The sequence below is a fragment of the Nicotiana tabacum genome, chromosome 11, assembly GCF_000715075.1.
Source record: "Nicotiana tabacum cultivar K326 chromosome 11, ASM71507v2, whole genome shotgun sequence".
NCBI lineage: Eukaryota > Viridiplantae > Streptophyta > Magnoliopsida > Solanales > Solanaceae > Nicotiana > Nicotiana tabacum.
Genome location: NC_134090.1, coordinates 79,845,568 through 79,861,498, shown reverse-complemented (window position 1 = coordinate 79,861,498; position 15,931 = coordinate 79,845,568). Strand labels below are relative to the sequence as shown.

Sequence of the window (15,931 nt, the reverse complement as noted above, 5' to 3'; positions counted from 1 at the left end):
AACTTAAATGATATTTTAAATGCATTTCGGGTTGGAAAGTTCGATTTTGTAAATGCCCAAGGGACTTATTATATTATTTTCTGGACTGATTATAAAGTGACTTGAAACAGTGGTAACAATGACACTGTGTGATATACTTGAAACAGTTACTGTTTCAATGACACTGTGTGATATACTTGAAACAGTGGTAACAATGACACTGTGTGATATACTTGAAACAGTGGTAACAATGACACTGTGTGATATACTTGAAACAGTGGTAACAATGACACTGGATGATATACTTGAACAGTGGTAACAATGGCACTGTATGATATAAATTGGTCAGGTAACAATGGCTGACCGGTCAGGTAACAATGACTGACCAAGATATTGCGCTTGGGCTGTAGGAGCCCCTCCGGAGTCTGTACACACCCCCAGTGAGCGTCGTCGACGATAAATAAATATGGATGGCTCGGGCTGCACGCCGCAGTGGGTACTGGAATGTACCATCATATGCATTGTATTGCATTCATGCATTTGTTCATTATTTGTTATTGTGATATTTCTGGAGATATTTATCTGCTTTTGCTGGTGCTATCTGATCCTTGAGTGTTGGGGCCCGAGTGGCTGACCAGGAACGAAGATATTGCCTGAGGGGCAGGTTTCTGTGCATAGTGACACTGATGGCTGGAATTATTTTGCAACTGTTAAAAAGATTATTTTCAAAAGAGGTTTAAAACTGAGTCAGATATTTTATAAAGGATTTTCATGGAATTACTGTTTTCAAAAAGGGTTGTACCGTCTTAGATAGCATGATGAAGTGTTCTTACGTGATTTCTTATCGCTCAGTTATTATTTACTCTTATTACCACTGAGTTGGAAGTACTCACTTTACTCCCTGCACCTCGTGTGCAGTTGCAGGTACTGTTCACCCGGTAGCGGGTTATTAGCGGACTGAAGGTATACTATTGTAGCTGAGCAAGGTGACCGTCAGCGTTCACGGCACCGTATTTCTTCATTGATTCTAAATTCCATTCTGTATATTGCTGGTCTTGTATTAGTATTTAGATCTTTAGATGCTCGTGGCTTGTGACACCCCGATTTCGGGCTGAGTCGGGATGGTTTCCATTATTCTATCATGTTTACTTTGCACTTGTGATTATATTATCTGTGAATTAGACTTATTCCTGCTAAGTAATTATAAAGAGATGTACTGTTTTGTTGTTGGCTGGCCTTGTCCCCACGAGAGGCGCCATCATGACCGGGTTGGGATTTTGGGTCGTGACAAGTTGGTATCAGAGCCTAAGTTACTAGGTCTCACGAGTCATGAGCAGGTTTAGTAGAGTCTCGCGGATGGGTACGGAGACGTCTGTATTTATCCTCGAGAGGCTGCAGAACCTTTAGGAAAACTTCACATTCTTGAATTCTTATCGTGCGTCCTTGATTCAGCTTGAAAGGAAACTCTTGAAATTCTTTCCGCGTGATCGTATGCACGAACGGGCACTCAGTATCAGATGTGCCTCAATGGCTTTTGATTCCCCGATTGAGGGGCGAGGTGTAATCTCTGTGAATTTGACGTTAGGCCAGTCTGGAGGACTTGAGGCCGAATCTTTGCCAATGGCTTGAGCACCGAGGTGCTGATTGTGCGAGCAAGTGTTTTGAACCTTTATGTTTGGTATTGTCCCTACTAGTGGGAATCATGGCTGGATAGCTACGTGAGGGTATGTTAGTACTGTGAGATGTTTCTATATGACGTGAGATGAGTCTGGGAGCTGAGATCTCTTCTGTAAATGTATTATGACGAAATCGTTGAGTCAAGGAGACCACCTTGAAGGTCGAAAACATTAAATAAAGAATATTTTCTTACTCAATTGAATAGCCCAATAATGGAGGATTGAAATGTATTTTTCTATGTCTTATGATTCAAGTAGGTGCAACGCATGTCCATGTATCAATTTTGATAATATAATACATGTAGTATTGAGATTAATGTTGTTGATATACATTGTGATGCTTTGTCAAGTTGTGGACGTGTTGTTAGGATTGTTTTGATGATTCTCTGGCAGGTGGATATGCCCAATTACAAAGGAGACTCTGCCGAAATTTTTGAAAAATTTGGGACTTAGTAAAAATTTTGTCGCCTAAAGAGTGGGCTTAACTGTTGTGTGAGTAAATGCAAGAATTGCAGAAAAGTTAAAATTCCAGATGATTTGTATTTCCACGAGCTTATGAAGGAGTGAGTTTAATCTCACTATGGTATTACGACAGCAATAGAGTATAAGTATTGTGATCTATGGCTTTGAGCCAAGTTGGGGAGCTTGCTATTGGTTAGCGGATTGTACGGTTATGTACTATGTTAGTTCCAATTTGATGCATGCTGATGAGTCAGTTCTGGTTGTGGAAATTTCGCCGAGAATGGCACGAGTGAAGGAATTTTTTTTTGACAAGATGTCATGAGCTCGGATGAGCAGGAGATAAGTTTCGATGTTTACGGTAAGTTGGCATTGTCTTCAGCGTCACCTAAGATCGGTGTCTTGTAAAAAGGGTTTTACGTCCTGGTTAATGATTCTCTATCGCTCTGCAACGTTAGTGCGATCGGTGTTTTGGAGGTACGTTCCAGATATTTTGTGGTAGGGTGTGGGAGTGTGACCCACTGGAAGATTTTATAAGTGTGGCATGTGATCACTTGATTGAATAAAGATGTAAACCAAGTAGGAAGTTTGTGATAGTGTCATTAAATTAAAGATTCATGCCTGGAGGGCACTTGGCATATTGGGTTGTGAGCCGGGAAGGATTACTCCGATTGTGATGGTTGTTATTGTGCTTTTAGAAGAAACTAGAAGTTATTATGGACCTTTGAAAGTTTATCAGACTAGTCCAGTGTGATCAGAATCGGCTTGAAGTTGATAAATAGATTTAATGTGAATAATGGCTCTATATCAGTCCAGATGTGTGCATTTTAGTGACACAATCCTCATGGAGGAGTAGTTAGGTTGATGTTTCATTGTCAGATATTTCGCGTAGTGATGCATTGCGCCGTGTGAGTTGTAAGGCGATTTGAGAAATTGCTATGTGTTGAGAATCTGTGTAGGAATGACGCTATATGAGCATCTTGGCTCTTGAAAATTCAGATTTGTACATCGCACCTCAGTTGTGCTTGAGTTTTGTAACTTATAACGCTATAAGTCCCTCAGAGATATTATTATGCACTTAGCATGCTTACGACCGATACTCGGTATCTTATTGTAATGAGCAAACTTGGCTCGATGTGCATCTCCTTATGTGAGATCTATATGTGGATCGGGTGGCACGCCGCCATGGGTATGTTATCCGATCAGGTTGCACGCCGCAATAGTGTGAAATCAGGTATAGTTTTCTCATATGCTATCTTTGTATGCCTTGCTTCCTGTTTTCCAAGGAAAGTCTGTATTAGTGCGTAGGATTTGGTAATTCCTTCCAGAGCTCGTTTTCTTTTGTATTGCGTTCGAACTGGTAGCCTATTGGCACATTGGGGCATCATATGCGACTTTTAATTATGTCTTGAGTGGCTTATTGCCCGAGCAGTTCATGCTGGGTGGGGCGAGATCATTGAATTTGAGATCAGTGCAATCTGAGTATGTGAAGTAAATTAAAGAGCTAAGACCATTGTTTGGCTCAGAATGAGGTGATAGTTCTTGCCAAGAGTATATAACTAATGAATTGTTGTTTCGATAGTAGTTATGAATGTGTACAGGTCTCATCCGTCGTGTCAGTATTGTAAGAATTTGAACAAGACCTATGTATGTCATGCAGAGCATGGAATGTGTAGTGATTCCTCCTAAGTGATTAGATAAATGATCTTCGGATGATTTGGGAAAATGATATTGCTAAGTGGAAGTGATTTGATAAGAGTATATGTCTCAGAAAAAGGTAATGTGATTAAACTGATTATATTTCAGTAGTATTGCGGCATGTTCTTGTTGGGTCCACTAGTGGTATTCGGGTTTGCTCGGAAGAACATGTAAGTATCTAGTATCTGTCATGGAATGAAAGAGTATCGAATATGTGCGTGTATTGCACAGTGGAAACTGGGATCAGGTATGATGATTTGTGTGCTATATGGAGTTCTAATGTACAGGCTATGTGGTGGTGGTGGATCTTTATTCGCTGGTGTGTTATATTTTGGATGTGATGTTGAAATTCAGACTGGTTGTTTTAGTGTTGGGTAATTTTGAACTATTGCATTAGGGGCTACGCCGGAAATGTCACAGGTTAAGTGGTGAAGTGCGTTAGAATATGTTTTAGCAGAATGATTTATATTTCAAGGAACCAGCGGACAGCTGGGAAAGATTGCTTCTTAATTGGGCCTTCGTGGTGGATGTCAGTGCAGAGGTGTTTCACGTGGAATAAGTATTTGGATGGGATCGCGCGTGCAATAAAGAAGTGTGGAAACATGACCTTGCGGGTCAAATTTGTGTATCCTATTTCTGTGATGTGAGACAGGGTCTCAACCTTGTGTTGTGGCAGTACTAGTGAATTTGAGGTACAACTCTCTCAGTTGAATAATTTTCTTGCTTTGAGTATGTTCGGACCGTTTCTTATTGGTGCACGTATAACACAAGTTGAGGCTTAGGCCTGTATTGAGGTGTCATATCACCAGAGTGGTGTATTGGATTCGAGGTGATCATTAGGATCATTGACGAATACGAACAAATTTGATTTCGGCTCGTTAGAAGGATAATATCGAGGTTCGACTCGAAAATCTGTTGTGGTATTAGTCAAAAGGGGAGTGGCTTCATAAGTGGTTGATCTGAGAGATGGTTATGTTTGCTGCGAGTCTCAGTTATCGTTGGCAGTATATGAAAGTGTTGGAATAAGACTTTAGCTAATAAGGGATTTTCTATCGTTATTTTGTGGTTGTGGGCAACTACTGTGAATAGAAGTTATCGTTTCGAGTGCCTGGATTACGCGGTAGAACCTATGATTTCACCCGAGGGTACAAGTATGGTTTATCACAACTGGTTTGGGACTATTCAATGTATAGGTGTGAGGTTTTGATCATATCGATGGTTTCAGAAGCAAAAAGGTAGTTCTATGATTTATGGGCTTTTGGAACAACTCTGGGCACGTTCGAGGACGAACGTTTGTTTAAGTTGGGAGAATGTGATGACCCGACCCGTCGTCTCATGATTTACTACCCCGTTCTTCCCATTTTCTGCTTTCGTATGTTTCATTACCGGTATGGGGTGCGTTAGAATTGATTTGGAATGATTTTGATAAGAAATGAGACACTTAGTCTCTTTTAAGAAGGCTTAAGTTGGAAAAGTCAACCGGATGTTGACTTGTGAGTTAGAGGGCTCGGAATTGAATTCCGATGATTCGGTTAGCTCTGGGTGATGATTTAAGGCTTAGGAGCGCAATCGAAAGTAATTTTGGAGGTCCGGTGAAGAAGTTAGCCTATTTTGGTAAAGTTAGTATTTTGGCGATTTCCGGTTGATAGGTGAAATTTTGATCCGGGAGTTGGAATGGAATTCCGAGAGTTTCTGTAGCTTTGTTATTTCATTTTGGACTTGTGTGCAAAATTTGAAGTCAGTCGGACGTGATTTGATAGGTTTCGGCATCGAAAATAGAAGTTGGAAGTTCTAAAGTTCATAAAGCTTGGATAGGAGGTTGATTCATGATTTTAGCGTTGTTCGATATGATTTGAGGCCTCGAGAAAGTCCGTAATGTATTTTGGGACTGGTTGGTGTTATTGGTCGGGGTCCCGGGGGCCTCGGGTGTGTTTCGGATGCCCAACGGGTCATTTTTGGAAGATTTTTGCCGTTTTGAGCATAAATGTAATGATCTAAAGGTTCATTTTTAGTTATAGAGATCCAAATTTGATTTCGAGACTTCAAGAATTTAAATCATGAATTATAGGACTGATCTGGAAATTTTGGTTTAATTTTATCAAGTTGCGATTGGGTTTTTGACGCGAAATGTGAGTTAATTGTTTAACGAGCGAAATGGGTATTGAATTAGGCAAACGAGCTCCGAATTGAGTTTCGATTGAAGGGTTGTGTTCATATTATTATTTGTGACTCATAGGAACAAGAATCGTATAATTCCGAGTTCGTATGATGGAGTTAGAGCCATTTTAGTGAAAAATGGCTGTGCTGCAAATTTCTTAAAAAGCTGCTGTATTTTCTGCAGCAGTGAACAGTACCCGCGCGTGAACAGTAATCACGCGGGTGAATAGGGAATAGTGACCACGCGCGGGAACAGTAATCACGCGGGTGAACAGTAATTCCGAAAAATCTGGGCAGCGAGTTTATACCCGATTTTGGGTCATTTTTTAGAGCTTTTGGACGGGGATTGAAAGGAGTTTCAACTGAGATCGATTAGAGGTAAGTTATATGAGTTAAATACATGATTTTATTGAAGAATCATCCTTGAAATCCATGAAAACATAGCCAAATCATAAGAAATTAGGGCTTGAGATTGAAATTCTAAAATGGTAATTTGAGGGGTCAAATAGACTCCGATGTTTATGAATTTGGTATGTATAGACTCGTGGCGAGATAAGGATCGTATTGATTTAAAAATTTCTGAGTTTCGAGACGTGCGCCCGGGGCTCGGGTTTTGCAAATTTCGTGAATTTCGACATTCCTCGATTGTTTTCGATTGGGTATTGTTCCCTTAGCATATTGTGCTGTATTCGCTTTGATTTTGGTTAGATTCGACGCACGTGGAGGCCGGTTTAATGGTCAAAGTCGTCGCGGGCTAGAGATTTCACCGGTTCGAGGTGAGTAATACTTGTAAATGATATCTTGAGGGTTTGAAACCCCGAATTTGCACATCATAGTGCTGTATTGAGGTGACTTGCATGCCGAATATGAGCGTGGGGTAGAGCACCGTTGGGGATTGTGACTTGGTCCGTCCCGGTTGTTGATTTTACTGCGTATTTGACTGAAATTACTTGTTATCATCATAATTTGGGCTGATTGCCATGTTTGGGGCCTTGTGTCGACTTGTAAAATCCTTCGAGGATTGATATTACTGCTTAGCATGATTTGCATATCATCTAACTTCAGTCCAAGGTTTTAAATGCTGTTTTGCAAACCCAGTCGTATTTCTAAGTTTTGAAAACTTAAATTATATTTTAAATGCATTTCGGGTTGGAAACTTCGATTTTGTAAATGCCCAAGGGGCTTATTATATTATTTTCTGGACTGATTATAAAGTAACTTAAAACAGTGGTAACAATGACACTGTGTGATATACTTGAAACAGTGGTAACAATGACACTGTGTGATATACTTGAAACAGTGGTAACAATGACACTGTGTGATATACTTGAAACAGTGGTAACAATGACACTGGATGATATACTTGAACAGTGGTAATAATGGCACTGTATGATATAAATTGGTCAGGTAATAATGGCTGACCGGTCAGGTAACAATGACTGACCAAGATATTGCGCTTGGGCTGTAGGAGCCCCTCCGGAGTCTGTACACACCCCCAATGAGCGCTGTCAACGATAAATAAATATGGATGGCTCGGGCTGCACGCCGCAGTGGGTACTGGAATGTACCATCATATGCATTGCATTGCATTCATGCATTTGTTCATTATTTGTTGTTGTGATATTTCTGGAGATATTTATCTGCTTTTGCTGGTGCTATCTGATCCTTGAGTATTGGGGCCCGAGTGGTTGACCAGGAACGAAGATATTGCCCAAGGGGCAGGTTTCTGTGCATAGTGACACTGATGGCTGGAATTATTTTGCAACTGTTAAAAAGATTATTTTCAAAAGAGGTTTAAAACTGAGTCAGATATTTTATAAAGGATTTTCATGGAATTACTGTTTTCAAAAAGGGTTGTACCGTCTTATATAGCATGATGAAGTGTTCTTTCGTGATTTCTTATCGCTCAGTTATTACTTACTCTTATTACCACTGAGTTGGAAGTACTCACTTTACTCCCTGCACCTCGTGTGCAGTTGCAGGTACTGTTCACCCGGTAGCGGGTTATTGGCGGACTGAAGGTATACTATTGTAGCTGAGCAAGGTGACCGTCAGCGTTCACGACACCATATTTCTTCATTGATTCTAAATTCCATTCTGTATATTGCTGGTCTTGTATTAGTATTTAGATCTTTAGATGCTCGTGGCTTGTGACACCCCGATTTCGGGCTGAGTCGGGATGGTTTCCATTATTCTATCATGTTTACTTCGCACTTGTGATTATATTATCTGCGAATTAGACTTATTCCTGCTAAGTAATTATAAAGAGATGTATTATTTTGTTGTTGGCTGGCCTTGTCCCCACGAGAGGCGCCATCACGACCGGGTTGGGATTTTGGGTCGTGACAGTTTGAAATCGTCATAGAAGAGTTTGGAATACCTTGCAAATTTATAGAAGGTTATCTAGTGATGGCACATTATCGATGGTATAATTCATCTAACTTTTGTCTTCATATCTACAGTTGTTCATGAATATATAACAAAGGGCTTCAATAATTTCGCGGGAAGTTTTACACACATACCATTCTGTCCAAATCCATTAAAATGGTTGGATCAGTTGGACAGAATGTTATTTCACTTTGTATAGGCTTTATTGGCTATATGGTTTAGTTTTTTCATATTTTTTCTTTCAATATCATTTGATTTACTCTATATTCATGCTTTAGGTTGGTGAAACAATCAAAAGTATTTTTAAAGGGTATAAAGAATATGAGAGTGCCTTGCCTCACATGGACTCACAAATCCAACGTATTCCATTGGTTCCACGACGTCCAAGATGATATTTTTGGAATACTTGTCCCCTGTCCTTTTCAGATTAGATAGTAATTCTTGGCCTATTTTTTGACTACCTTTGTTAGTTAAATTGAAGTAATCTGCTCATCAACAGTAACGTCCCTTTTTTTATTTTTTGTGGCTAACGTGAATTGCCTTTGTTGTTGTTGTGATGTATAAATGGTAATCTACATGATTATAGTTCAATTTGCGCAGACTACTGAGGAATAGAAATGTTCTGATTCAACTTCAAGTGCACAAAGTGCTCTGCAGAGATTAATTTCAGTTGATTTAGTTTTCTTTTTTATGGAAATGTTGAATTTGCGAAGTACGATGATTGGAAGCAAGAAGAAGATATGAATGCTATAAGCTGCAACTATTAACTACTGTATTATGTCTCCGTTAATTTCAGCTTTCTGCAACATCAGAAGTTGAGTTATTTTTGTGGTGAAGAGAAAGCAATGTACATCTCCAACTAATTATGTATGTGTATCGTGAATTTAGTGTGCTCTGTAGTATAAATTTCATCAAGCCTAAACAAAATTGTAGCTGCTCCACTCAAACATGTAATTAGCCAAAGTAATGTGGCATCAATTATCTGGACCTTTGGGAAAGGATGTAAGGGAAAGATGCCCTTGTTGCACCTATGAACACCTCACACGCAGAGTTGATTGATAATTTTAATTGTATCTAAATTGTGTGGTGTCCATATATATATATATATATCTTTACTCACCACTAATCTGCATCATGGTACACTATCGATTCTATAATTCATCTAACTTTTAGGTCATTGATACAGAGACAATTGTTAATACAATATATAGCATAAGGCTTTAATAATTCCTTTTTTTTTTTGCACATATATTGTATAGTCTTCCATGAAAAATGGTTGGCATTGGACTGAATGTTCTTCCAGTTTGTGTATATTTTGTTTCTTTGTTTCATGTGTAGGAAAACAGAAACTGTTACAAATATAATAATTACCTTCCAATAGCATAATAATTTTCTTTTTTAGAATGTTTGGAAACAGTTGTATAAAGTTTTTGATTGAAAGAATATATGATTTATAATTGAAAGAACACCAGATTTGCTCCCATCCATGTTATGAAACTTGTTTGAAGAAGGCATCCTCTTTAGTTCCTTTGAGAATTGCGTTAGATGAAAAGAAAGCTGAGAGCCAAGTGTATTAGGCCTATTTTCAAGCCTGCTATGAAGTCATATAGTAGCAGCACGCGAAAATTGACAGAAGTGTTCTATTTGCGAACTATGACATGTAAAAGTGGTTGCTGCATTCCTTTCATCTCTTAGTAGTGAGTTCCAGGTTTATCATATTCTATTGGGACTACTTTAGATGTATAAAATTATTTCTGTAATTGCATTGAATATTTTTGGCTTACTGCTACTATGATGTATTCGAATTTGAAGTGCTAACAATGCTGCCTCATCATCAGCACCTTTAATGTCATGCCATAAAAGTTCAGTTAACTTGAAGTAACTAATGTGTTGCATCAAAAACCTTAATAGAAAGATTGAAATAACTACTGATTAAATTCATGATTAATAAAGATGAATGTAGATCAATATTTAGACGATTTGTCTCCACATATAACTTGCGCAAATAATAAAAATCTTTACTTTCTTAATTGCATAGCTAAAGGCATTTCAGTAGCCAGTCATGGATTCTTTTCTTTCTTAATGACTTTGCGAACCTTGTTGCTAGAGAGTTGAGAATTGAAGTCATCATCTTGTCCTACTGTTGATGCCTTATTAGCTGATCTACTCCTCTTGTCATACGTCTTCAAAGGAGATATTTTTGCATTGCAAGCATTACCATCTTCTAACACGGACGATCCACTTTCTGACACACTTTTCTCAATGGGAGTTTGTAAAACAGACTTCATCTCACTTTCGGCCATAACATCCTACAAAATAGTAAACATTATTTAATAGCAGTTGGAGAGCAATACCACCATTGATTGCATAATTTTGACTAAAAAAATTTTAGCAAGTAATGTTGATTGGAGGGCGTATATAAGGTTCATGAACTGGATACCAGATGGACTGAAAATGCCTGAACCTAAGCTTATTGACCATGTGGGGTTGGACTCTGCTGTCTTTTTCCAAAGTGTCTTGCTAGGGTATGTCTTTCTAATTATTGATATCACTTTTGGAGTCATAAATCAATATGTCTTGTGTTATCATATATGTGCCATTGCTTAATAACCACACCGTTGATCAAGATAAAAACCATACCAAATATTGATACGTACTGCCAAGGCTGGTGGTAGTTCACCAAGAACATCACCTAGCCCACCAGTGTCTTAAACTAATATCTTTTTCATCTTCTTAAAAGAAAGGATAAGGAAGATCTCTCCATCTCATAAAAGTTTTAATTTCATGAAATTTACCCCAAAAAACTTCTCTTCACTTGAGCTTTGTCCATCAAAAAACTGTGGATCCTGTTAAAAATAAAGCCAAAAAAATATTCATCTTATGAGTGTAAAAATATTTATAGTTTAATTTTGTATTCACAGGTTTGTGAATAACAATGTTTATAGTGATAGTGTCGTCGAATTTTCCGTATTCCTCCAGAAGTTCATCATCATCAGCAATCTTAAGAACATTGTAGATTTCGACCTGTGACTCAATATTCTCTTTCTTAACAATAACCTTGAACATGAATTTTTTATAAAGAATATCGTCCAGTTCAGTTGGATAAGAACAATCAGCATCCCCAATTGAGGTCTACACCAAATTTCCGAGGTTAGAAATATTATAATTGACAACTAAATTAAGTTTAGTATTATACCTCAACTAATCCTTCCTTAAGTTCTTTTGCGGACTTCCCTATAAGCTGCATAGCATCGCGATTCCAAAGCAATAATGAGATAAAAGCGGTTCCATCCATAACACGAACTTGAAGCCTATACCTGCAACTCAATTTTGATTAACTTTATGCATATTTATATATATACATATATGTAGTACCAACTTTGTCAACATAGATGAACTTGAAGCCTATTACCTGTGAGTAATAGAACATGCTTCTTCATTGCATTTCTTGCAAAAGTATGTAGTACCAACTCTGTCAACCTTTCTAGTACACTTGTTGCATGTCAAGTATGACCATCCTCGGTCAAGTTCCAAATTCACCAATTTTGCCGCAATTCAATAGCTACATTCCTATTTAAGATAAAGAAAAAATTATTGTAAATGCAAAACAAAACATAAGGTACATATAATATTATAGTAAATTAAACTCATTTGCATGCACTTAACTAAATAATTATTTAAACAGTACAATTCCTTTGTCATTGTAAATGCAAAACAGAAAACATAAGGTAAATAAAATTATAACACTAAATTAAACTCACCTGCGTACACTGAACTAAATCCCTAATAGTTTTAAACAGTATAATTCCTTTGTCTAACTCATCTCTAACAGAGTAACTTTGCTGTGAACTTGTCTGAGTAATCGGCTCAAAGTTTGATTGACGTACTGCCGGAAATCTGCATAAGTCGAAAATTGTTATTTGTCAATACTGTTTTTATATTTTTTGTACATATAGAAAAGGATTGTACACTTGACAAACCTGGATTTAAACTCAGTTGATTGCGGCAGCGTAGGATTAATCCATATATTTGTCTCATACCAACAACTACGCACTGAGTAATTACCTGTGTATCAGATTTACTATAATTATAAATCTGAAATTATATAATATTTATAAACTAAAATTGAAAAATACATGCAATTAATGGTAAACCTCGAAATTTTTGAGCTTTCATATGTTAGAAAACAACAATCAAAGGTTCATCTGTAGATTCAGTCAAGTGATGTTGAATTTGATCCACAAGTTCACTCCATAAGGTTGCCAAAATCCTATTCCTCCTATACGTTTTATGGTAAAACTTAATCAACAACAATATATGTAGTTTTATTGTAAAGTATTATTTTTATTTGCGAATGACTTACTGATCATCCTCGAGTACAACATTAATAAAGACACTTTGGTCGTCTCCTTGTTTGTAGGTCTTAACATCTTCATAGGTCACAACCTGGCCAACAACATCTATAAATATAATAGTTAGTAACATAGTTTTACAAAACCTACCATTTAAATAAAAAGGAAAAGAAGACTTACCGAATAATTCTGTCTCATCGACATCATGTTGATTTGTTAGTTGGTCAAAAGGACGCAAGTTAAAGATGTTCATATGAAATCCAGGATCAGTTGTTTCCTCAACAAATGTCTTTTGTGTAAATGTCAGCCTCAAGTTGTGTGTTGTAGTCCTCAACTTCAAAATTATTTGGTCCGACAACAAAGTAGCTCATACGATATAAGCGAAATTCCTGTATCTTGTTCCTAAAAAACTTAACAACATACTTTCCGATTGAAGCATGTATACGATCACCCTACAAAATCATATTCCTTATTAGTGCATAATTATGAAGCCAACATTAAGAGACAGAAAGATGAATACTTGTAGTACACATATTTCACATATAAGCGTAGTTTATGTATGTTCATCTGATGATAGTCTAAGCAAAGCAACCAATATGTAATATATATGCCAGTTGATATAGTTTTAAATGTCCCATAAAGATTTTCGCACTTTGTTAAATTCATCTTCTTAGATACTTTCCAAAATTCCAAGTTGATATAGTTTTAAATGTCCCATAAAGATTTTAAAGTTGTCTTAGTCATTTAGAGCATGTTGAATTTCGGTAAATGTATAACAAAAGTTGGAACTATTAGTACCAATTAAAGGAAGAAAGCCTTCTTCATTATAGGGAATAATTGGGTCACTTCCAGTTATCTAATCTCATAAGAGAAAACAATTGTATTTTTTGATAATTGCTTAAAAAAATCTATTTTCCTAAAACATCTCATCTTACATTCAAACTTTGTTAAACAACCATCCTCTCTATTGCAACTTTTCATTTGACTTCTCTTCTCAGGTTGAATTAAGCCATTCTTTACCCTTCTCGAGGAGCATCCACTTTTGTAAGTTAGTGATGTTCTCTCCGTCTCATCCTCAATATTGTATTTCCAAATCTCAAGACCATTATTTTTTTCTTTTTCATATTAAGACACCGTTCACTAATATGGATAAAGTAAGTAAAAGAATGAGGCAAAAATAACATGTTACCTTCGAATCCTGTAAAACCAATTCAATTGAAAGCGGTATTTCCGGCTTAAATCGATCCGGGATTATCCACATTCGAACGACTCTAACTTTGAGATTCCATTGCATCGAGTTGCCTGAAATTTATTTGATATCATGAAGTTGTGTAGCCATAATTGCAAAGCAATTTTAATCAGACTGAGTAGATAAAATAGGAAGTTGAAAAGGATTCAAAAATATAAAGTGCACAAATCAATCAGTTAAGGAAATGTAGATAGAATAGGGAGTTTTGGTTGGAAGCCCACGTTTGGGAGCACGATCAGTCGTGGGTTTTTAACTGACTGCTTTCCTGCGTTTTTTCTCAGTGGTGGGCAGTTGCTGATTAAAAAACAAAAACTAAGAAAGTGTGAGGGTTTTATTTTTTTTATAAAAGCCAATCAAAAAAAGGGGAGGAGTTCTATTTTTAATAGGTAAGTGTAATAATAAATAATAAATAATTGAATAGAATAACTCAAAAACTCAATCGTGGGACACGATCAGTCGTGAGGTTTAGGATACTGTTTTCTTTGTTTTAATTTTTCTTTTTTCTTTATAAAAATAATTGGCAAATTTGAGTGGGTAGTTTTTATTAGAAAACGGCCAACAAAAAAAGTGGGAGTTGTTTTTTTCTTTTTGTAATTTCCAAGTATAATACATTAACTGCCAAAATATTGGAGGAAGTATACAATCTATCTGAAATTCGTAGGTTGCAAGTTTATTTTCCTGATTTGTAGTTTAAATTAATTTTGAATTCCAACTATATTGGAGATTTGTCTTAAAGTTTGACATGTGTTGAATTGTGGGTATTCCACTTGGCATCCTATTATAGTTTTGCTTTTGTTATTCTATATAGATAGATCTACGTATGTTATTATAACTACTTTATTACAATACTATTTAAACTCCAATAAGTTATAAAACAAAATTTATTCTGCTTATTAAACTGTATTAGTACCCGTACGATGTGTGAATATTATCAAAGAATATTAGTCATATTAGAGTATAATCTGATTTATTTGAGCACGTTAGGTTACGTTTTAACTAAATCATTTTTATTGTCGTATCTATTCAATAATGAAAGTTCAATGTAATTAAATTAAACGAATCATATAATTATGGAATAACTTTTGAATGTTACTCAAATATCGTAATTATATAAGTTGTGCTACAAATAATATGAAAATATAGCATGATCCAAAACGAATAAGAATACGTTATAATTAAATGAATAAAAAAATTCTTTATTTACTAATTATCTAGCTTCATTTGTTATTTATCCTTCATCGTCATTACAATCTTTAATCCCTTCTTACTTGTAACTCGTGATGAAAATCATAAAGTGATTCATTTATAAATACATGTTTACTTAGAAATAGTCCCATATGAGATTATAATCATCTTAACTTATAATAATGATAAAAGAATAATGCGGTAGAAAATTAATATACATATTTTTATTTTAAAAAATTATATTTCAATCAAATTCAAAAACTATATCAATAGATTCAAAAGTTTATCCTTCAATTCAAATTATTTTTTATTATATAACCTAATAGATATTGTCTTAAAATTGCCTAGTGACTTTCTATTACCTTATGTTTTTATTTTATTAGGTTACCACCTGGTTTAACTTCAATACAGCTACTCTTTTTGTTGAGTGAATAGTAAAAGTTTTAGTTATTATTTTTCTAATTCTTTTGATATTTGTTCATCATCATCATTTTCTTTTTACTTGTAACTCGTGGTAAAAATCATAAAGTAATTCATTTGTAAAATATATTTATTTAGAAATAGTCCAATATGAGATAATGGTTCGTTTTGACTTATAATAATGATAAAATAATAATGTGATAGAAAATAATCTTCGTTTGAATTTAGAAGGTATTTGACTCGGATGAAGTTAGCGTTATGATAAGGATGATCTCTTTTTGTCCAACATATTTTTTTATAACGAAAATCATATCTTATTTAGTAGACTATTATATTTTTTGTTTATTTTATTATTTGCAAATAACTTA

General features: G+C 35.9%; 1 protein-coding gene across 2 annotated transcripts; it reads right to left on the bottom strand.

The window, feature by feature from the left end:
- Nucleotides 1-10,289: 10,289 nt before the first annotated feature.
- LOC107824987 (uncharacterized) lies at nucleotides 10,290-14,215 on the bottom strand. Of its 2 annotated transcripts, none has more exons than XM_075225917.1 (9): nucleotides 13,899-14,215; nucleotides 12,890-13,161; nucleotides 12,721-12,817; nucleotides 12,512-12,636; nucleotides 12,338-12,422; nucleotides 12,119-12,254; nucleotides 11,770-11,927; nucleotides 11,554-11,674; nucleotides 10,290-10,666 (listed from the first exon to the last, which is right to left on the bottom strand). In XM_075225917.1, exons 4-7 carry the CDS (start codon nucleotides 12,531-12,533, stop codon nucleotides 11,913-11,915), a joined length of 258 nt encoding a protein of 85 aa, XP_075082018.1. In that variant the 5' UTR covers nucleotides 12,534-12,636; nucleotides 12,721-12,817; nucleotides 12,890-13,161; nucleotides 13,899-14,215; the 3' UTR covers nucleotides 10,290-10,666; nucleotides 11,554-11,674; nucleotides 11,770-11,912. The 2 variants fall into 2 exon arrangements, with proteins under 2 accessions (XP_075082018.1, XP_075082017.1); XM_075225916.1 differs by having other exon boundaries at nucleotides 13,899-14,207.
- Between the last annotated feature and the right edge of the window lie 1,716 nt (nucleotides 14,216-15,931).